General features: G+C 48.3%; 1 protein-coding gene across 1 annotated transcript; it reads right to left on the bottom strand.

Moving 5' to 3' along the window:
* Positions 1-7,844: 7,844 nt before the first annotated feature.
* PVALB (parvalbumin) lies at positions 7,845-18,711 on the bottom strand. Its single transcript, XM_044989997.1, has 5 exons — positions 18,691-18,711; positions 16,092-16,159; positions 13,679-13,811; positions 13,145-13,254; positions 7,845-8,060 (listed from the first exon to the last, which is right to left on the bottom strand). Exons 2-5 carry the CDS (start codon positions 16,150-16,152, stop codon positions 8,032-8,034), a joined length of 333 nt encoding a protein of 110 aa, XP_044845932.1. The 5' UTR covers positions 16,153-16,159; positions 18,691-18,711; the 3' UTR covers positions 7,845-8,031.
* Positions 18,712-22,288: the final 3,577 nt, after the last annotated feature.

Genomic DNA, 22,288 nt, shown 5'->3' with positions numbered 1-22,288 from the left:
GCAGTGGTAGTAAAGTAAGGTTTTTAATTCTGAAGACTGAGCTGAGGACATAGGTGGCCTAGTCTCAGAGATAAAGTGAAGTCTGTCTTGTGGACTGAGAGGAAGCTGGTATCATCCTAGGTATTCTTGTGAAGAAGGAGCGATCAGAGTGTGGTTGCAGGGAGTCTAATGGGGAGACAAGACTAAAGTAGGGTTCTGGGGACATTACTGAGTAGGAGGTGGAAGACTTAAGCGACCTGATTCTGGAGTGGATGGGAAAGATACAAGAGCCTAGTGTTCCTATGCAGAGGCCTTAACCAGGGAACTGGGAGACACTTGATTTAAAACAAAATTGTTTTATTATATTTATTTATATTACAGCAGCACCCAATGACCGTAATCAGATCAGGGCCCCAACGTGCTGGGCTCTGTACAAACATATAGTAAGAAGTGATCCTTGTCCCAAATAATTTAAGTTAAGCATGCACATAAATGTACGCATGTCCAAAATGACTTCAGCAATATCTGGATTACTTATACCTTTTTGACTCCAGTCAGTTTGGTCATAGGCCTGGGTATAGTACAGAAGCTGCATTGGTGATCTTGTTTAATGATCTCTTCTTGGTGATGGAGGAAGATCAAGTATCCCTGCTGTTTCTTTTAGATCTGTAGCTACGTTTGATGCCACTGGCCATGAGTATTTACTGATTCACGTGTAGGCATTTGAAGTGGTGTACATGGACTGACATAGGTTTTATTGATGCAGCTACATGAATAAATGGGCTCACTTTAGCGTGGCACTTTCCCTTTCTTTTTATTTGATCTCAAAGGCTGTATTAGTCAGCCGTTCATCAGCTCAGAGGGCTGCCTTGTGTACTTCTATGAGATTCCATTTTGTCACCCCTCTTGTACAAACTATAGACAAGGCCGTTAGTAAGGAAGTACGAGTTACGATGCCTCAATATACTGATGATGCCTAGCTCCATATTTCTCTCTCCAAGTTCTAGTCCTGCCTGAGCAGTAGGATTATTTACTCAGTATCTAATAGAGATTGAGGCATGGGTGAAACCTAGCTGGCTGAGAACCAGTGGAAAGATAGATGATTATAGGGTCAGGCAAGCAGCCAGAGTATTAGTGGCAGTGATATCAGCACTTTTGATTGTCTTGACATGTATGCCATGTGTTTCTATGGTTTAAAAGTCGGATGGGTGGGTGGGATCCACAAAGGGAGTTAGATGTCACCATGCTATGTGTTGTGGCACCTAATTTTGAGGCGCTTAGAAAATCCCAGGAGCAAAACTGCGATTCACAAAGCCTGAGTTAGGCACTTGGGCTCCCTCTGCAATGAATGGGGAAAGGCAGGTGCCTAGAGTGTGAGCCACAAAAGCCAGCACACTAGGTGGGGAGCAAGCCAATTGGAGATGCTGATGAGAAGGGTGTGTCCTAAGCCCTGCCCCTCTCTCAAGGATAGATGCCTAAATCTGGGCAGCAGGGGGGTGCCTGTCTCTGCTTAGTGATCCACGAACAAGAAGAACCCGCTGCCTGGCATCAGGTGGCTTTGGCACCCAGGCTGTTTCTTGCAGAAATGAATTAGGTGCCTACCTTGCTCCCTGCAAAATGGCTGGAGGAGGAGCTGAGCGTATAACTTTTAGCCCACTCAGTCACCTGGGATGTGGGAAACCCAGGTTCAATTCCCTCTTCTCCTGCTAGAGGGAGAACAGGGGTTTTCCACGAGTGTGGTCTAAGCGCTGAGCTATGGCATAGTCATGGGCGGTGGGTGAAGCTTCCCTTCGGGAGGCTAGCCCCCTGCCCTGCTTCTTCCAGCCGAGGCCATGCCCCTGCCCCTGCTCACTGCTCTCACCCACCCCTGTGGGGGGAGGGGGGGGACTGAGAGGTTGGTCAGGGCCATGTGGGGGGAGGGGGGTGGGGGGCGAGGCCTGGGACTGCAGTGGAGCTCTTGGCCCTGACCAGGACTCCAAGCCTGGAGCCCCGCCCCCTTTTGTCCCCTTTGACCCATAGCCTCGCCCCCACTCCACCTCTTTCCTCCAGGCCCCACCCCCCATTCACTCTTTCCCCCCTCACCCACTGCTGCCCCAAGACCAGAAAAGCTGTCTTCTCCACACCGTATCGGTTACTCAACAGGTGCCTGGACAATGGCAAGTTGGCCTTCTACTACTTGGCTTTATATCACTTCTACGTTTATGAAATAGGCCCAGATTAGGAGATCTTTTTGATTGGGACACACTCTGGGAAGCCTTTGACAGCTGGTTGTCCAAGCCCATGGCTAAAGACACAAGGGAACTCCCTTCTCTCCCTCCTTTGGAGAAAAGTTGTTTAAAACCATTGGGGGGCTCACGACAGTTTAGTGCCTGTTGGAGGGCATTCTTAAAGTGCAATTCTACTCTGAAAAGGTAATCTGTAAAAAAAAAATATTGTTTCTAAATGATTGCCTTATCAGTTGTGGATGGTTTACAAATAAAACAATGCATTTTCTAATTGCTGGCACTATAAACTTCACTGGGATCTGGGAGTTAAACTGGGTTCTTTTCTTTTTGCATGTTATCACCAGGTTCTGCATGTTGGCTTGTGTCCTTAGTGACCCTTCTGCAAGTTCGTTGCCTTCAGCATTCAGTTACTTTCCCATGTCATCGTCCTCATGGAGTGGAACCAGTAGCAAGTTGCACCCAGGACAGCAGAGGCAGATGAAGACATCACAGACTGCTACTGTTCTTGAGTCCAGTATCAGTTACAATCCTGGCCTAAGTGGAATCCTGTCAGGGCTTAGATTCCATAGTACAAAGGCCTTTATGAATACCTAAGATAGATATAATCTACACATGGGGTAGGGAGAGGAGAGTAAAACCTGCTCTCCCACCCTTTAAAGTATCTTGTAGCCTGGGGGAAATCGGGAGAAGCACCCCCATCCCAGGCAAATTCCTTCCTGGCAGCATGTCAAATGAGCACAAACAGGTGGAGTCTTTCATAGTGTGGCTGAACATAATTTACATATCTTAAACCTCTTTAAATCTAGGGACCAAAGCCTATTCTGATTATTCCCAGAGTGTCAATTCCATGTATTTTTGCAAACATGCCAAGCCACTGTCAAGGTGTATAATGGCTGTAGTGCTCATTTAAGGTTTATCCTCCAACATCATGACTTTCGTTGGCGTTTGATGCTATCTTCTGCTTTACTATATCTGGGGGAGAAGATTATAGAGGACTTAACATTCAGGACAGAGAGGGAGGTTTTATCTGCAAATCAGGAAGCTCAGAGCAAATTTAACTCTGCTGCCTTGCATAGGCACATGGTAGTTATCAGGGATTTCAGTGTGTGATCTTACACCACAGGGCTATGAAGATATTTTATGTATGTAACAGGCATAGTATAATGTATACCCTGTATACTCTATTGCAGGCCTGCACAACTCTTAAAGTGGCTAGGGCCATATTACTCCAAAGAAAACAGCTGACGGCTGAAATGCCCCCGGCCCCACCGACCCCCCCCCAGCGCTGCTGAAACACCCCCCCCCAGTGCCACCCAGTCCCCCCAAAATGACTCCCCCCAAAGTGCCACCCGCCCAGCAGAAACAAACTCTCCTTCCCCAGCGCTGCCCCACCCAAACAGCGGTACTGAACCTTGGTAATATGTTATAGCGAGCCCCTAAGGTAGTATAATTAAGGTAAAAGAAAAATGTCTTTTTGCTAGAAGTAGAATAAGATCTTCCCCCACTTTGTAATCAATTGCCCTGTTGAATGAATGAGGTGTGACCGAGGAAGGCATGGAAGGCAGCACCTCCAGACAGCTGCAGCCCTTGGAGAGGGGATGGGAGCCAGACCAGATCAGTAGAACAGGTCAGCCACTGACTCGTAGCTCGTCTCCTCAGCCCCCCTCCCCCGCTGCTGGCTCACCTGCCTCCCCACCACTGCCTGCCTGTTCGCCTCCTCAGACCCCCACCCCCCGCCAGCTCACCTGCCCCCCGGCCAATGGCCACCTGCTCACCTCTTCAGACCCCAATCAGCTTTTTGCACGGGAAGCCTGGGAGGGCTGAGAAGCAAGCGGCGGCTTCGTACTCAGGCCCGCAGAGGTGAGCTGGGGTGGGGAGTGGTTCCCCTGCACGCCCCCCCCCCCCCGGGTTACCTGCTGCGGCGCAGGCGGCCCCCCTAGCCCAGCTCACCTCAGCTCCGTCTCCACCTCACTGGGCCTGAGTGTGAAGCCGCCGCCCCGCTTCTCTGCCCTCCCAGGCTTCCCGTGCGAACAGCTGATTTGCGGGAAGTGGGAGGGAGGGGGAGAAGAGGGGCGGCGGTGAGCTGGGGGCGGCGGTGAGCTGGGGCCAGCTGCCGCCTCACCTGCCCCCCCACCATTGCCCGCCCGCTCGCTTCCTCAGGCCCCCTGCCCCGCTGCCGGCTCACCTGCCCCCCCGCCACTGCCCGCTCGCTCGCCTCCTCAGCCCTCCTCCTTCACCCAAATTCTATGTCAGCATTAGGTACATTAAACGATTGAGGGTTTTATTGAATTAAATATGAAAATGGTTAATTCAGTCAGTACTGTATATCCCCTGTAATTTAATTTGAGATTCAGTTTATTTTATGGTGCCCCAAATGTTTATTCAGCAAAGAATCCTGTGGCACCTTATAGACTAACAGACGTTTTGCAGCATGAGCTTTCGTGGGTGAATACCCACTTCTTCGGATGCAAGTAGTGGAAATTTCCAGGGGCAGGTATATATATGCAAACAAGAAGCAGGCTAGAGATAACGAGGTTAGTTCAATCAGGGAGGATGAGGCCCTGTTCTAGCAGTTGAGGTGTGAAAACCAAGGGAGGAGAAACTGGTTCTGTAGTTGGCAAGCCATTCACAGTCTTTGTTTAATTCTGAGCTGATGGTGTCAAATTTGCAGATGAACTGAAGCTCAGCAGTTTCTCTTTGAAGTCTGGTCCTGAAGTTTTTTTGCTGCAGGATGGCCACCTTAAGATCTGCTATTGTGTGGCCAGGGAGGTTGAAGTGTTCTCCTACAGGTTTTTGTATACTGCCATTCCTAATATCTGATTTGTGTCCATTTATCCTTTTCCTTAGAGACTGTCCAGTTTGGCCGATGTACATAGCAGAGGGGCATTGCTGGCATATGATGGCATATATTACATTGGTGGACGTGCAGGTGAATGAACCGGTGATGGTGTGGCTGATCTGGTTAGGTCCTGTGATGGTGTCGGTGGTGTAGATATGTGGGCAGAGTTGGCATCGAGGTTTGTTGCATGGATTGGTTCCTGAGCTAGAGTTACTATGGTGCGGTGTGCAGTTACTGGTGAGAATATGCTTCAGGTTGGCAGGTAGTCTGTGGGCTAGGACTGGCCTGCCTCCCAAGGCCTGTGAAAGTGTGGGATCATTGTCCAGGATGGGTTGTAGATCCCTGATGATGCGTTGGAGGGGTTTTAGCTGGGGACTGTATGTGATGGCCAGTGGAGTCCTGTTGGTTTCATATGCCAGCAATGCCCCTCTGCTATGTACATCGGCCAAACTGGACAGTCTCTACGGAAAAGGATAAATGGACACAAATCAGATATTAGGAATGGCAGTATACAAAAACCTGTAGGAGAACACTTCAACCTCCCTGGCCACACAATAGCAGATCTTAAGGTGGCCATCCTACAGCAAAAAAACTTCAGGACCAGACTTCAAAGAGAAACTGCTGAGCTTCAGTTCATCTGCAAATTTGACACCATCAGCTCAGGATTAAACAAAGACTGTGAATGGCTTGCCAACTACAGAACCAGTTTCTCCTCCCTTGGTTTTCACACCTCAACTGCTAGAACAGGGCCTCATCCTCCCTGATTGAACTAACCTCGTTATCTCTAGCTTGCTTCTTGCTTGCATATATATACCTGCCCCTGGAAATTTCCACTACTTGCATCCGAAGAAGTGGGTATTCACCCACGAAAGCTCATGCTGCAAAACGTCTGTTAGTCTATAAGGTGCCACAGGATTCTTTGCTGCTTTTACAGATCCAGACTAACATGGCTACCCCTCTGATACTTGACACCAAATGTTTATTTACAGCATGCTGCAGACTTTTGTATCAAAACTGTAACTGAACAATAGAAATAGCCAAGAGGGTGCTGGGAGTTTTGTCACTTGACTAGCAAACAATTGAGGGTTTTGGCCCTTGCAAAAATGTGGATGCAGTTTGGGTTTATAGGGCAAGGACATTAGCTAAATGTTAAAAGATCAGCCGTGCAATAGTTAACAATACTTTGATAGTGACATTTGTAGACGATCACACTTTATTGTGTCAGGCTGTTCACACTGATGCGGATATTGATTTATACTTGATTCACATTTGGAACATTTTTCATCACAACCAGACAGGCTAGAAACTTTGTTTTAAATGAAACTTTGGATTTTAGAGCCCAAGTGAGCAACTAAAGATTTATTCTGCAACAGTTTTTTAAAAAGTAAGTTTCTAACCCTCATAGTTACAGAGAAAAGCTGAAAAATATGAATCCTAATAGCTCAAAAACCAGAAGGCAAATATAAAGGATCCCAAATTCATTTTTACTTTTTAAAAATTGCATGGTTTTTAAGCTAATGGGATTTTATTGCCGGGGGGGGCGGGGAGGCAGCACTGACCTGTGGTTTTTTAATGCTTGGGGTTGGAAATATTGCAGCCTTCCTGCTCTCTCACAGCTCATGCAGTAGAGGCTCATACCTGAAGCTCCAGAGGTGTCCCAGGTTTGATCCTGGCTGAGGATGACCAGGGTCTGTCTGTGTTACACTTGCCTAGTGCTCTCACACGTGCCTTGTGACTACTCTCAGTGTAATTACATCTCATTGCCACTTGAGGTCAGCAGCTGCTGAGAAAAAGCCATTAAGTTAGCAAACACCATCTTGCTTTATTACTCCATTTTCATTTTCATTTACTTTAGACTACATGAAGATTAATGTGTTCTTCACACCCATCCATCCATCAGCATTGTAATTCTGCAAAAGCAGAGGACTCCTTTTGTAGGAACACAAACTTCAGTAAGTATGCTTCCTTCTGAGTCAGCACTGAGCAGTGTCCTGGGGAATGGTGCTATGGAGTGCTGACTGGCTTCACAGAGCCGTGTTGATGCCTACAGTACTAGAGAGTGGTGTTCTGTATGATGTGATGGTGGTGACTCAGTACCTAGCAGTAGTAATATTTACATGATACTTTTCACAACAAGTAGGTGTTTTAACACTGGCATCGTGGCCAAATCTCAGCTCATGTATTTACTTTTTTCTCCTTTCCCTCCTGTGGTTTCATCTGGTGAATCGTTTTTCATTTCCTGGCCTAAGTAGTTGTGTAGTGTTGCTAGTCAATACACGCTGCGCTCCATCCCAGAAATGTCTGCATTTCAGTAGTGTGAAATTATCCCCCTTCATCACTGATGTCAACCGATATTTCTGGAGAACCTTTCCTCCAAAGATCTCTAAGCACTGGACACACTTAACAAACAATATATTTGGGGAGCAGTGTCTTGATCACTGAAATGAATTAGGGAAAATATAAGTTATACATTAGGAAATGCTTTATAGCTAGAAGAACAAACTGCCAAATGAAGTTGTGTAATTGTCATTGCTAGATATTTGTCATGCCTTTACATACACACCCATCTATCAGAGATGGTTTAAGGATAGTGAAATCAGTCTTACCCATTGCAGGGATGTTGACTGAATGAGTCACTCTAGGTATATTTCACCCTCAAATAATTATTTTAATGCTTTCCACCTTACCCTAACCAGAGATACAACAGCAGACATGGTTTCAGCACAAAATCATAAGAAAATAGCTCCTTCCTCTCAAACATACCCCATACCTAAATGAAAGAAGGAACATGTGATAGAAAGTAGAGCCAAAATCGATGTGACCTTTATTATTTTAACAGCATCTTTCAGCATAATTACAGGGTTGCAGAGAACAGAGTGGGAGTATAAAATAACAAAAATAAATAGAACAGGAGCCAAGGAGGTCAGCAGGAGTTGGCTGGAATCAGGTGGTGAAGGGCAGATGGAGGGTTCAGATTGGTCAAAGGCTTTATGCTTCAGCCACCAAAGTTATGAATTCTGGAGAAGAGAAAATTTGTTTAAAACTAGCAAGAAAAAAGTAAATTAAGAAGCAGCATGTTACAGAGGTTCACAGCATCACCGAGACAGCAGGGTCAACTTCATTAACAACCTTTCACAATTATTGAATGGCTCATAAACCTAAATGCATCAGAGGGTCAGATCGTGGGTCAGAAAACCTCACAGTGAAGCTAAAACATTCCTGAGAGGCCAAAGAGGGAATTCAGGATATGTCAAATCCTCCACACAGACTTCCCATTGCTGCCCGGTTGGCCAAGCTCTTTAGCTGTGCAGCACTCCTTAGTCACAAAGTCAGTTTCCTTTGTGAACCCAACAGACATCATCTAACAGGAAGAAAGCAAGCACTGGATATAAATTTTGTAGTGAGGTGGATTCTGCTCTGTCAGTGGCTGGCAGCATGTCTGAAAGATTTTTCAAAGCACTTGTGCCCCAGTATTACAAATATATTAACTATAAGTCATAATAATAATTGGCAAACTGACAGAAGCCAGTACATTTTAAAAGTCTAAGGCTAAGATTCCATCTGCTTTAAAATCTAGGTGAAAACTTGGCTCCTTTGAAGTCAATGGCAAAACTCCCATTGACTTAATAGGGCCAGGATTTCACCCTGTGGCTTTTATTACTGTGTATTTACAACTGTAACAGTTTAAAAAAAAATGATGTATTTTGCATTTAGTTTCCTTGTGTTTTGGTTAAACAATAAATCTTTCAGCAAAGATTATAAAGCACAGGAAAGGTATGTTTGCATCTCAGTAACTCCCCAGCACACTGAGCTTTGAATACTGTATTACCCAAGGAAGTCATAATTCCTTTTTCTATACAGACTTGGACTGGTGATGCGTGAGAAGACTGGGTAAAGTTTTGAGGACCTCAGTGTATTAAAAAAAGATACTGATAAACTGAAGTGAATTTAAAGAAGGGCAACAAAGCTGATAAAGGGTTTAGGGGGCATATACGACAAAGGAGAGGCTTAGGGGATTTTAACATGTTCAACCCAGAGCAAATATGACAAATGGGGGATGTAACCAGCTGTAAATATGTGAGAAGACTTTACTGAAGGGCGAAATAATGAGGGGCAATGTCTTGAAATGTAGAAGTGTGGAAAATGGATCTTAGACATTAGGAAGCAATTACTAACAATGAGGTCGATAATGTAAGCGCCGTGACATAGTAGAGGTGTTCCAGAATGGTTTTTGATAAACCCTAATAGGTTGGCAGAGATGCCAATAGGGGTTATATTAAATCCACATGTATTAATTAATTATTCTGTAGGGTGTAAATCCAAACTAGGATTAGTGGGGCAGAGTATGCAACATAAAAGAGGTGTAAAGCCCAGGGTCTGGGTATGTGAACTGGAACAGTTTGACTGATGAGTTAAATGTTGCCCAACCCAGCTTAAGAGGAAGCAAAAAACCACTTTGATGGGAACTCAGAGTATTCAGGGCAGAAAGAGAAAAACATGTGATTGCTCAAGCCACTGCATGAAGAACATAACATAAGAACAGCCATACTGGGTCAGACCAAAGGTCCATCCAGCCCAGTATCTGTCTACCGACAGTGCCCAATGCCAGGTGTCCCAGAGGGAGTGAACCTAACAGGTAATGATCAAGTGATCTCTCTCCTGCCATCCATCTCCATCCTCTGACAAACAGAGGCTAGGGACACCCTTCCTTACCCATCCTGGCTAATAGCCATCTATGGACTTAACCACCATGAATGTATCTAGTTCTCTTTTAAATGCTGTTATAGTCCTAGCCTTCACAACTTCTTTTTATTTGTTTTAAACCTGCTGTCCATTAATTTCATTTGGTGGCCCCTAGTTCTTATATTATGGAAACAAGTAAATAACTTTTCCTTATTCACTTTCTCCACACCACTCATGATTTTATATACCTCTATCATATCCTCCCTTAGTCTCCTCTTTTCCAAGCTGAAAAGTCCTAGCCTCTTTAATCTCTCCTCATATGGGACCTGTTCCAAACCCCTAATCATTTTAGTTGCCCTTCTCTGAACCTTTTCTAATGCCAGTATATCTTTTTTGAGATGAGGAGACCACATCTGTACGCAGTATTCAAGATGTGGGCGTACCGTGGATTTATATAAGGGCAATAAGATGTTCTCCATCTTATTCTCTATCCCTTTTTGAATGATTCCTAACATCTTGTTGGCTTTTTTGATTGCCGCTGCAGAGAACTATCCACAATGACTCCAAGATCTCTTTCCTGATTAGTTGTAGCTAAATTAGCCCCCATCATTTTGTATGTATAATTGGGGGTATTTTTTCCAATGTGCATTACTTTACATTTATCCACATTAAATTTCATTTGCCATTTTGTTGCCCAATCACTTAGTTTTGTGAGATCTTTCTGAAGTTCTTCAGTCTGCTTTGGTCTTAACTATCTTGAGCAGTTTAGTATCGTCTGCAAACTTTGCCACCTCACTGTTTACCCCTTTCTCCAGATCATTTATGAATAAGTTGAATAGGACTGGTCCTAGGACTGACCCTTGGGGAACACCACTAGTTACCCCTCTCCATTCTGAAAATTTACTATTTATTCCTACCCTTCGTTCCCTGTCTTTTAACCAGTTCTCAATCCATGAAAGGATCTTCCCTCTTATCCTATGACAACTTAATTTACGTAAGAGCCTTTGGTGAGGGACCTTATCAAAGGCTTTCTGGAAATCTAAGTACACCTGTTCACATGTTTGTTGACCCCTTCAAAGAACTCTAATAGATCAGTGAGACACGATTTCCCTTTACAGAAACCATGTTGTCTTTTGCCCAACAATTTATGTTCTTCTATGCATCTGACAATTTTATTCTTTACTATTGTTTCAACTAATTTGCCCGGTACTGACATTAGACTTACTGGTCTGTAATTGCTGGGATCACCTCTAGATCCCTTTTATTGACGTTACATTAGCTATCTTCCAGTCGTTGGGTACAGAAGCCGATTTAAAGGACAGGTTAAAAAACATAGTTAATAGTTCCGCAATTTCTTTCAGAACTCTTAGGTGAAGGCCATCGGGTCCTGGTGACTTGTTACTGTTAAATTTATCAATTAATTCCAAAACTACCTCTAGTGACACTTCAATCTGTTACAATTCCTCAGATTTGTCACCTACAAAAGCCGGCTCAGGTTTGGGAATCTCCCTAACATCCTCAGCTGTGAAGACTGAAGCAAATAATTCATTTAGTTTCTCTGCAATGACTTTATCATCTTTAAGTGCTCCTTTTGTATCTCGATTGTCCAGGGGCCCCACTGGTTGTTTAGCAGGCTTCCTGCTTCTGATGTATTTAAAAAACATTTTATTACCTTTTGAGTTTTTCGCTAGCTGTTCTTCAAACTCCTTTTTGGCTTTTCTTATTACATTTTTACACTTAATTTGGCAGTGTTTATGCTTCTTTCTATTTACCTCACTAGGATTTGACTTCCACTTTTTAGAAGATGCCTTTTTATCTCTCACTGCTTCTTTTACATGGTTGTTAAGCCACGGTGGCTCTTTTTTAGTTCTTTTACTTTGTTTTTTAATTTGGGGTATAAATTTAAGTTGGGCCTCTATTATGGTGTCTTTGAAAAGTGTCCATGCAGCTTGCAGGGATTTCACTCTAATCACTGTACCTTTTAATTTCTGTTTAACTAGCCTCCTCATTTTTGCATAGTTCCCCTTTCTGAAATTAAATGCCACAGTGTTGGGCTGTTGAGATGTTCTTCCCACCACAGGAATGTTAAATGTTATTATGTCATGGTCACTATTTCCAAGCGGTCCTGTTATAGTTACCTCTTGGACCAGATCCTGCGCTCCACTCAGGACTAAATCAATAATTGCCTCTCCCCTTGTGGGTTCCTGTACCAGCTGCTCCAAGAAGCAGTCATTTAAAGTATCAAGAAATTTTGTCTCTGCATTTCATCCTGAGGTGACATGTACCCAGTCAATATGGGGATAATTAAAATCTCCCACTATTACTGAGTTCTTTATTTTGATAGCCTCTCTAATCTCCCTTAGCATTTCATTGTCACTATCACTGTCCTGGTCAGGTGATTGATAATAGATCTCTACTGTTATATTCTTATTAGAGCATGGAATTACTGTCCATAGAGATTCTGTGGAACATGTAGATTCATTTAAGTTTTTTACTTCATTTGATTCTACATTTTTTCCACATATAGTACCACTCCCCGCATGACCTGTTCTGTCCTTCTGATATATTTTGTACCCCGGAATGATTGTGTCCCATTGATTGTCCCAACTCCACCAAGTTTCTGTGATGCCTATTATACCAATATCCTCCTTTAACACGAGGCCCTCGAGTTCACTCATCTTATTATTTAGACTTCTAGCATTTGTGTACAAGCACTTTAAAACTTGTCAGTGTTTATTTGTCTGCCCTTTTTCTGATGAGTCAGATTATTTTTTATGTGACTGTTTCTTGTCTGGTCTGGCCCATACTTTATCCTCTTCCATCCTCTCCTCCTGACTAAAACCTAGAGAATCTCTATCAATATGCTGTCCTCTAAGAGAAGTCTCTGTCCGATCCATGTGCTCCTCTGCAGCAGTCAGCTTTCCCCCATCTCTTAGTTTAAAAACTCCTCTGCAACGTTTTTAACGTTAGGAAGGAGCCCATGGTGGGAAATGCAGCCGTCATACGTACAAAACCTTTCATGTCTCCATAAGGGAATGCAACCAGTGTTTAATGTATAAACATTCAGTATATTGGCAACATTAGAATTTAATCCGTTTTTTTAACATGTAGTATATATGGAATAAAATGCAAATAAATTAATCATGGTTATAGCCAGATATTTTCTAAAGTATATATTTATATTGTTACTATTATTGTATATTGTCAACATAGTTCAAGGCTGGTGTAAATCCAAACTAGGATCTCTCTAGTGTTGGGACTCAGCTTCTGCAGCAAGGAAGGTACCACAAATTTAGCAAGCCCTGAAATGTAACTAAGTCCTAATCTGCCCTCCACAAGGTCACAACTGACAACAAAGCCTATGGTGCTTATACCTCTGTACTAGGGGCAGAATTTGATCCTCCTTGAAGCCACCTACCATCAATGCCGATTTTGCCATCTCCATCCTTATCTCCAGCAGCCAGGAGTGTCTTGGTTTCTTTATCAGATAGGTCTCTGCCATTGGGGGTGAAACCCTTCAATATAAATCTAAAGAAAAGGCATGCAACAAAGAGGAGGCTGGGTCAGTAGGGTTTAACATTCCTGGTTTTTAGAGATGACTAGCAGTGGTGTTGAGACATGCAATTGAATCCAAAGGCCTGGCCCCGGTTGGTGACTTTCTTCACCACACAGAAAGAATGAGAGCTCTCACCTGGAACTGTTTGAGATGGAGGAGTTGTAGTTAGACTACAGATCACTCACATAAAAGTTAGATACCTTTCTCTCCACACACATTTGATCCTACTTTTAACTGTTTACTCCCCCTGCTGAACCATGCAAACAACTGGACACTGCCCAAGACAGGGCAGTCAGGACTCTGAATGGGACCCCGTGCTTGGGTGTGTTTTACTCAGATGAAAATATGAACACATCCTCTTAATGTAAGGATATAGGGAGGACTCATCCTGCTTACTTCAACTCGTCCTCCTCAATGAAGCCACTTCCATCTTTATCAAGAATGTGGAAAATCTTCTTTATATCTTCCTGGCTCTTCTTTTTCAGTCCCACCATTTCAAAGAACTTCTTGTGGCTGAAGGATTCAGCAGCTGCAGGAGAAGAAGAGTGAGGCTGGGTTAGTTGTAGGCTGGTTACTGATGCACATTGGTATATAGATGCTCCTGATTTTCTCCCGCTCTGCCACAAAGAGCCTTCCTTCTTAATCCTGTCTGTGGTAAACCCAGGACAAACAGCTACAAAGGGGTGGGGGGTAGTAATTAGTCCCAGGGGGTTAAAAGGCCTCTCCCAATCCACTGAGGAGAGATAACCAGGGTGAAATAAGGTACAGCTGGAACAGGGGTTACTAGGGAACTAATTAGGTTCATCTGGCTCCAACTGCGTGTGACCTTTTTAAACCCTCCCCTGTGTGGAAGGAGGGGGGGAGAAAAGTAGGGAAGCTGTCAGTAGGTTGGGTGCAGCAAGACCCTGAGCCCTCCTAGGAAGGAAGGAAGGAAGGGTGCATTCCCTCCCCAGGAGGGAAGGAAAACAAGTACAAGGAATGGACTGGGGAAAGGAATAGCCGGACCCTGTGCTACCATTAAGGATTTGCCTTGACCAAGCCTGTGTCTCCAAGGCTAAAAAGGACTGAGCCTGCTGAGGAGAGGAAGGTACTTTGCCCCATGGCCCCTAGAGGCCACAAGGTCAGGGGCCCCATTGTGCTAGGCCTTGTACATATACAGAGCAATATGCAGTCACTGCCCCAAAGAGCTTACCCTCTGAATAGACAAAGGGTGAGAGACAGTGCCCCACTGTACAGAAGGGGAGAAGTGACTTACCCAAGGTCAGCCTGAGAGACAGTGAGGGAGCTGGGAATTAAACCCAGGTCTCCTCCCTTCCCATCCAGTGCCTACAAGATCTCCCAAAGAGGAGTAAGAGCGTTCACCTGAAACCTGAACTGAAGTCAGACTGTACTGAACATATTTTTAAAACGTCCTCTTTTGGAAATCAGAGTTCTGCCCGGCTCAGCCGCGCAGGCTGACACGGATAAGACCTCCCTCTAGTTTTATGCTGACATCTCCTGTTTCCTCATTCCCCACAGGGCGCTTCAGAACAGCAAGTGGTGCATTTTAGGAGCCAAAGGGACATGCAGAAGTAATTTGTATTCTGGGGCACAGTCTGTAGACTGCTGTGCTGCATGGCCCCTGCAAGATCGTGTGCTGCACAAGTAGGGGGAGAAGCTGAGGTTATCTGGCCAACTTCGCCCCTCCCTCATCAGCACCTCCACCCATATGGAGCCCTATAACAATGTGGGCTGGAGAGATGTTAGGGGAAATCAAAGTGCAGTGGGCTTCCCTGTTTGCAAAGCATCCTTATCCCAGTAGCATCTCTGGGTTTACAGCAGCATAAGGATCTCCTGGGAGCTGCTTGAGTCCTTAGCCGTAGCTAATTCCACTCGGGGCAAAGTGCCCTGGGACTTTGTGATGGTACTAGAACCATGGAGGCAGCTGTCCCAGCGAAGAGAGCGCGGCCCGATGTCCCTTCAGCTCCGGGCTGCTGAGTTTCCTGGTTGTGCGCTCTGTAGGGTGGGGAGAGGTCACCTCGCCAGCAAGAGGAAAGAGGGTTCCCTCTTTGCAGGCTGGAAAGGGAGTTTTAGTTGGGGGTGGGGTGGGGATGAGGCTTGGATCGTGTTCACCCGAGAACACGGTTCCTGACGCTTGCTTGGCAGAAGCCCGAGCTGGAGTTGCAAGGGCATGCAGTTTATTTGGGGGGCACTTGTCGAACGCTGGCGGAGAGAAATGGGGAGAGGGAAACGGGAGGCATCGATCTGTGCCTGAAGTATGGAGCACTGCAGCCATCTGTCCTGCGGGAAGCTTCTGCAACCCAGCAGGCTGATCTCTCTCTCTCTCTCTGTCGCCTCATCTTCAGCCTGAAAAGCAAAACCCACGTGGGGGTCCCCCTAGCAGGACGGACCGCAGCAGTTGCATCTGCCACTGAAACAAGAACTGAGAGCTTTGCAACGCTGGGGACTGGATTTGGGGAAGGCTGGGGGGAGCTGCGGGGTGTCCCCCAGGCTCTGTTCCCCACCCCAAGGCATGCCCTTCCCTAGTGTGGCTACAGCTTTGTTCCGTTTGTAAACATCTCGTGCCTAGGAACCGAGTCTGCTTTTGCTACCTACTTCTCCTTAGAATGAATGGAGCGTGGCACGTCTCCAGTGTCCAGGGGAAGTTCGCAGAGGACACATCCCTGGGTTTAATAAGCCCGACGTGCTCAGGTTGCACTTTTCTCCCCATCCCCATCGGATGTTTTATCCAGCCGGCTCCTCTGACCTTCCCCGAGCGCAGCACAGTTGCACCGCAGCCCCGCACTGGGAGAGAGGAAAAGCCACTCACCCGAAAAGGCTCCCACAGCCGCCTTGATCTCCTCCGCGCTGAGCAGGTCCGTCATCGCCATCCTGCCGCTGGGTGAAGGAAGAGACGAGTGCGAAAAGATTAAAAAGTGCCTCTCTCATCATTCCTGCGCACATGACTCAAGCTGCAGTGCCGGCTGGGGACAGCACACCGGGAAGGGCTGGACCCGTGCCAGCTAGCGCTCCCGGGGGGCGGGGGGTGCCGCTAGCCCGTTTGCACCGCCCGAAGTGGGCCGCGGAAACAAGCACGCTGGGGCACGGGGGTGTGGGAGGGGGAGGCTAAGCCCCGCTGGAGCAGCGCCAGGGGCCGATCTAGGCTGGCGGAGGCGCTGTGTCAAGGGCAGGCCCCCGGGTGCGGTGGGAGCGAGCGAGTGGTGCAGCGCGGGCCCATCGGACGGGAGCTGTCCCCGGTCCCCAGGGCGGCGAGGAGCGCGGCTCTGCAGCGGATGCCCCGCGCCAGCTGGGGCTGGGGTGGGGGTGGTGGAAAGTAGCTTTCCAACACCTGCCTTAGCTGGAGACGCTTCTCCCTCCCTCCCTCCCCCGGCGCCTTTCAGCCCTCGGTTCTTTGGGAGCCCCCCCGTCTTAACCTGCCCCCGGGCTGAATTCCTGCCCCCAGCCCTGGACGTGACACAGAGCCCGGGTCTGAGGCCCAACGGGCCCGCCACGAGGACAGGGTGAAGCTAGAGGGGCTGGAGTAACTGTGCTGATGTGCGGTCCTGCGGGCGCAGGCTGCGTGCTGCACGGCTCAGTCACCGCTGCGAGCACCGGCACAGCCGCCCGGGAAGTTTGTCTGGATTTTCCGATAAGCGATTTGCCCACTGCTGTCACAGGGCTGATCCACCCGACCTCCCTCCCTGCAGCGCAGGGTGCCGGGGGCGCTGAAGGGCGGGGACAGCCCCTGTCAGAGCACTCTAGGGCAGATCCGTGTGGGAGGTGCCGGGGGCGCAGGATGGGGACGCTAGGGCAGATCCGTGTGGGAGGTGCCGGGGGCGCAGGATGGGGACACCAGGGCAGATCCGCGCGGGACGTGCCGGGGGCGCAGGATGGGGACACCAGGGCAGATCCGCGTGGGACGTGCCGGGGGCGCAGAAGGGTGGGGACACCAGGGCAGCTCCGCGCGGGACGTGCCGGGGGCGCAGGATGGGGACACTAGGGCAGATCCGTGTGGGAGGTGCCGGGGGCGCAGGATGGGGACACTAGGGCAGATCCGTGTGGGAGGTGCCGGGGGCGCAGGATGGGGACACTAGGGCAGATCCGCGCGGGACGTGCTGGGGGCGCAGGATGGGGACACCAGGGCAGATCCGCGTGGGACGTGCCAGGGGCGCAGAAGGGTGGGGACACCAGGGTAGATCCGTGTGGGACGTGCCGGGGGCGCAGGATGGGGACACCAAGGCAGATCCGTGCGGGACGTGCCGGGGCGCAGAAGGGTGAGGACACTAGGGCAGATCCGTGCGGGAGCTGCCGGCACCTTGGCTGTACATCCAATAACTAAAACAAGGGCAGGGGCGTGCCATGCATTCCAGCACAGGTGCTGTCCCGACCCCGCCACTCCTTCCCGTTGAAAACAATGGGGTGGTTGCTCTACTTAAGATTTTGAAGTATCAGAGGGGTGGCCCTGTTAGTCTGGATCTGTAAAAGCAGCAAAGAATCCTGTGGCACCTTATAGACTAACAGACGTTTTAGAGCATGAGCTTTCCTGGGTGAATACCCACTTCGTCCGATGCAAGTTTACGAAGTGGGTATTCACCCAGGAAAGCTCATGCTCTAAAACGTCTGTTAGTCTATAAGGTGCCACAGGATTCTTAAGATTTTGAAGGGACCAAGGGTCATCGGGCCCAGAGACAAAAGAGGCTTCGGGAGAAACTTTGTTCAGTCTCTCTATGACTCCTGAGCTGCTTCGTAAGGGAACAAGCCCCTCCCCGCCCCAAATCCAGGTATAGTCTCCTCCCGCATAAGGCCACTGAGCGCACTGAGGGGGGAGTGTTAAGATATTGGGGTCCTTTTGTTTAACAACAGCGTCAGCTCACTGCAGGGCGGACGGTGGGTTGAATCTTTGGCACCGTCTATTCCCCTTTGGTGTATTTGCTCGTGGCAGGAGCGAGTCACTCCTCTCTCCGCAGGTAAACCACAGCCCGGCACACAGAGGGGACCAGGGTGTCTGGGTCAAGCCCCGAGCAGCTCTCCCCTAAGCAGCGGCTAAAGCGGACCCATAGAGAGCCGGGCTCGTGCCAAATCTAAAGTGCAGCCGCGCGAAGCAGACTCAATGCAGTTTCCCTGTCCCGTGCTCCGACCCGAGCGAGTTGTCTCGCCTTTGGGGAGCCGGGGCGCCACGAAGACATTTGCCAGGTCGATCACAGCTGCGTGTGGCCCTGAGCAAAGCTCAAGAGGGTGACAAAGCCTTCCCCGAAGCTGGCTTGCGGAGCTGGACCGTGCCCACCCCATCGACCGCGCCAACTCTTAGCCCATGTCACGCGTCCCTCAGATTTCACCCCAGCGACCCCCAGCCATTTAGGAGAAACAGCCAAACGCCCCTGACACGGAATTCAGCAGCTGCCCACGTCCTCTCCTCAGCACTTGCTTACCAGCGAGAAGCCCCTGCTCGTGTCCCGTGGGAGAGAGCCCTAGTGGACGGGCCCTGGCGGCTCTCTCCGGTGGGCTGCTCCCCACAAAGCAGCTGGGTGCTAAACAGCTGTTTCTCCCCCTGCCTTGCAACTGGAGCTTTCTCCCCCTCCGTGGCTGAGGCTCACTGGTCCCTGGAGTCATAGATCCTTCTCTGGGGCCAGGGTGCACCCAAGGCTAGCGGCAGGCAGGCAGGCAGGCAGGCAACAGCCCACGGTGTAAATATAAAGTAACAATAAAGCCAGCACCGCAGACAGCCCCCTGGCAACAACAGCCAGCCCGCACCCTCGCTGCCCCAGGTACAGCAACTGCTGGGCAGAAACGTGGGACTCCCTTGCCAGAAAGGATGGAGCACTCTTCAGAGAGAGCATCCAATCGGCTGCCCTGAGAGGCAGAGGGAGCTGAGGTTTAAAGAACCAATTTCCTTTCTGCAACAGGGGGCTTTGGTGTGTAAAGTTTGCTAGCGGGAGATGCTGTTGTTTGCACCACCCTTCCCTTTCCCCCTCCCATTTGCTCCTTGCTTTCCCGCCATTGCTCCCGACTATGTAGTCATTTCCCCCTCCACAAGGTCATGTCTCTCCTCCTCGGGAGTCTTTCACCTGCAGGCAGCTGACTCGGAAGAGGGGCTTTCTGCTGTAACCCTTTGCTGTTATTTGTGGGGGAGGGGTGGATTTCCCCTTGTTTTCCCTCAGGCTGAAGTCCTGCTCTCCCCCTCTGCCAGGACGAATCGATCCTTGCTGTGGAAGTGGGTGAGTTGTTCGCTACTTACCTTCTGAATGCTCCTAAGTGCTGTGGGAAGGGCTGTTAGATTTGGAGGTGGCCAAAGGAGGTGACAGCCAGGCTGGGAACCCCACTTATATAGGTTCCTGGCCTTTTCTATTTTCGGCAGGTGATACCCCCTCCTCACTGGTGTCAGCTACCCAGGGACACACTCAGTATCACATTCACCTCCCCCTAGCTAATCAAGGGGCACTATTAATAATCCTTGGCACCCATCTTCCCCTAGCTCCCGAAACCTGTTTCCTTGGCAGACTGGCAAGTGATGCTTTTATTGTGGAGTTTGTAGCGCTAAAGGTTCAGTTTGACATCTGGGGCGAATGGCTCCCTCAGTGATCGCTGAGAGCCCTGCTCAGAAGGGGAACCCCAAGTGAAAGGGGGTCTGCTGTAGCTGGGAAGAAAGGGGTGGGAAGATGCACCCTACTCAAGGAGGCATCAGAGACTAAGGGGGAGCAGGTTTAGAGATTGGGGATCCTGTCACTTCCTTGGCAAATGCCCTCTCCTCACAAGAGGCAATAAGGTCTTCCCCTCCCCAAAGCCAGCCTATGCTGGAAGTGTTACCGCTTGACCCTGATTTCCTTGCAAAGGTGGAATCCTGCTCTCAGACAAGACTGAGCCACAGTGAATAATCTTCTTTAAATAGACAAGGTGGGTGAAGTAATATCTTTTATTGGACCTACTTCTGTGGGGAGACAAGCTCGTCTTCAGGCCCCCTTTAACACAGAAGGGCCAGGAAATGGAGCTGTCTCATCTTGATCTGGCAGGTGCTCATTGCTATCAGTTTATTGATTGCTTTGTATAGTTAGTAAAATAAGAATAATAATTAAATGCCACCAAGCCCCAGGTGCCCTTCAGTATTTTGGGGAGGGCACTTCCCTTTGCTATTTTCATTTCTCCTGGTGTTTTTACAGAGGCTCGCTAATCACACTGATCTATCTGCTAGATGTTTGTTGCTGAAAAAAAGGCATCTCTTTTTTTTTTATTTTAGGGCTTGTTAGCCAACTGCTCTCAAGTGCAGAATCCACACAGGTTGCTGGGAAATGGTCAGACACATCAGTAACACATCTGGAGCTCTTCTCTGGGGAGTTATTTTCCTGGTGTGAGTGCTGGATTCCAGAGGAGAGGGAACATAACAGAGGTATAGGCAAGGTAACTGGACCTAAATACTGCATCAAAGCCCTCTAGTTTCTGCATCACTCTGGTGCTGGATTTGGTGGCACACTGGAAGTTCTCCAGCAGCTAGAGGCAATTTCAAAAGTGGACGTTATAGGGATTCAGCTCTGAAGCTCAGTCGAGTGTCCCTTGGGTTATTTATCGCGTGTTCACTTTCTTGTACATGCCCTTGAATTTCCAGTGCACCACAGAATTTAGTTCAGACAATGGTAGGATGGAGATGCTGTTACATTTTGGGAGTGATCCTGAACTCCTTATTCCTCCCTCCAGCACCCAGCTGCCCCACTGCCCTGGCTCTGGGTGGAAGAGATGGTGTATCTAGTCATGTTATGATTTAGCTGATGTTTATGTTCTTGAATGTTTCCCTCAGGCCACTAAAGCAGCATGGACCCACAATGTGCCCTTTGCTGAAACCTGCAATGTGGAGTTTGTTGCTCATGTCACCAATTCCTACCTGACTGATGTGGTAACAAGAGAAAATCCTGGTTTGGGGATGACAGCATCTTCTTGGGTGTTTGTAGGAGGTTATATTCCCCCTCCTCTTGGCAGCTAGCAGGGCAGCCTTTCCCTCTTATTTTCTTCTTTTAACTGGTTTGAGGAGATGGGGACTGTATGTCTTTCCTCCTGGCCTGTGGCTTACCTGCCTTTCTCCGCCCTTCCATCTGGTCTGATGTGTCTTTGTCCTCCAGTGGGAACCGAGAACCCAGCAGCTAATGCAGAGCAAGTGGAGTGCTAGTCAATATGATTGCCTTGTTTAGTCCAGCAGTGTGAAAACCACATGGATTAGAGGAAGAGACTGAAATCCTTTCTTATCCATTGAGGTGGGTCCTACTGAAGCCTGTTCACAAAAAGGGAAGATAATCCACACCCTGCTGTCAACAGACAGAGTGAGGACTCTGTCAGATGCTAATTTACCTGACAATAGTTCATTAGCTAATATTTTTTCCACTTGGTGAGATTGAGATGCAGACCCAGACTCCTCTGGGTCACTGCTATGAATCTCGCCCAGGTCCGGAGTCACTGAATGTTGTTAGAACCTGTCATTTGATCAATGAAAGTTTGCCTATATGAAATTAGTTGGGTAGGGAGGGTGTCTCATCACACTAATCAATAGGCATGCAGCTGCCACCTCAGCCGGCGGTTTCAGGAGAGGTCAAGAACTGAGTAGGCCTTGGAAACTGAATTGACTTTTCTCTTTTAGAGTATGTCTTCCTTGCAGAGTTAACTTGGGCTCTTACTTGGGTGTTTCTCCTGGGCTCCCTACCATCCACACACACCAACCTCGGTGCTAGGTTTGGAGGTGCTTTAAACTGGAGTTAACTGACCCAGCTGAGAGAAACCCTCCTGATCAGGCTTGGTGCACATTGGTAGCTCATTAGAAAGGAAGCTTGCAGTGCTCCATGATGTGTCTGTTATGTAGATAAAAAGAGACCTCAGTCTGCAGGGCTGCCAGTCTGACACCTTTCACTAACACCAAATTCCGTTTCTTATTGTTTGTTAAGTGACTTACATGCAGGGGCGGCTCTAGCAATTTTGTCGCCCCAAGCACGGCGGCACACCGCGGGGGGCGCTCTGGCGGTCGCCGGTCCCGCGGCTCCGGTGGACCTCCTG

Source organism: Mauremys mutica, chromosome 1 (genome assembly GCF_020497125.1).
Source record: "Mauremys mutica isolate MM-2020 ecotype Southern chromosome 1, ASM2049712v1, whole genome shotgun sequence".
Classification (NCBI taxonomy): domain Eukaryota; kingdom Metazoa; phylum Chordata; order Testudines; family Geoemydidae; genus Mauremys; species Mauremys mutica.
Note: the sequence above shows the minus strand (reverse complement) of the source record. Positions and strands in the feature narration are given on the sequence as shown.

Coding starts and splice junctions, on each gene's coding strand:
- PVALB (XM_044989997.1), bottom strand. CDS start 16,152: ATGGCGATGACGGACCTGCTCAGCGCGGAGGAGATCAAGGCGGCTGTG. Junction 13,255..13,678: donor ATTGAGGAGGACGAGTTGAA/GTAAGCAGGATG, acceptor CCTTTTCTTTAG/ATTTATATTGAAGGGTTTCA. Junction 8,061..13,144: donor TGGCAAAATCGGCATTGATG/GTAGGTGGCTTC, acceptor TCTCTTCTCCAG/AATTCATAACTTTGGTGGCT.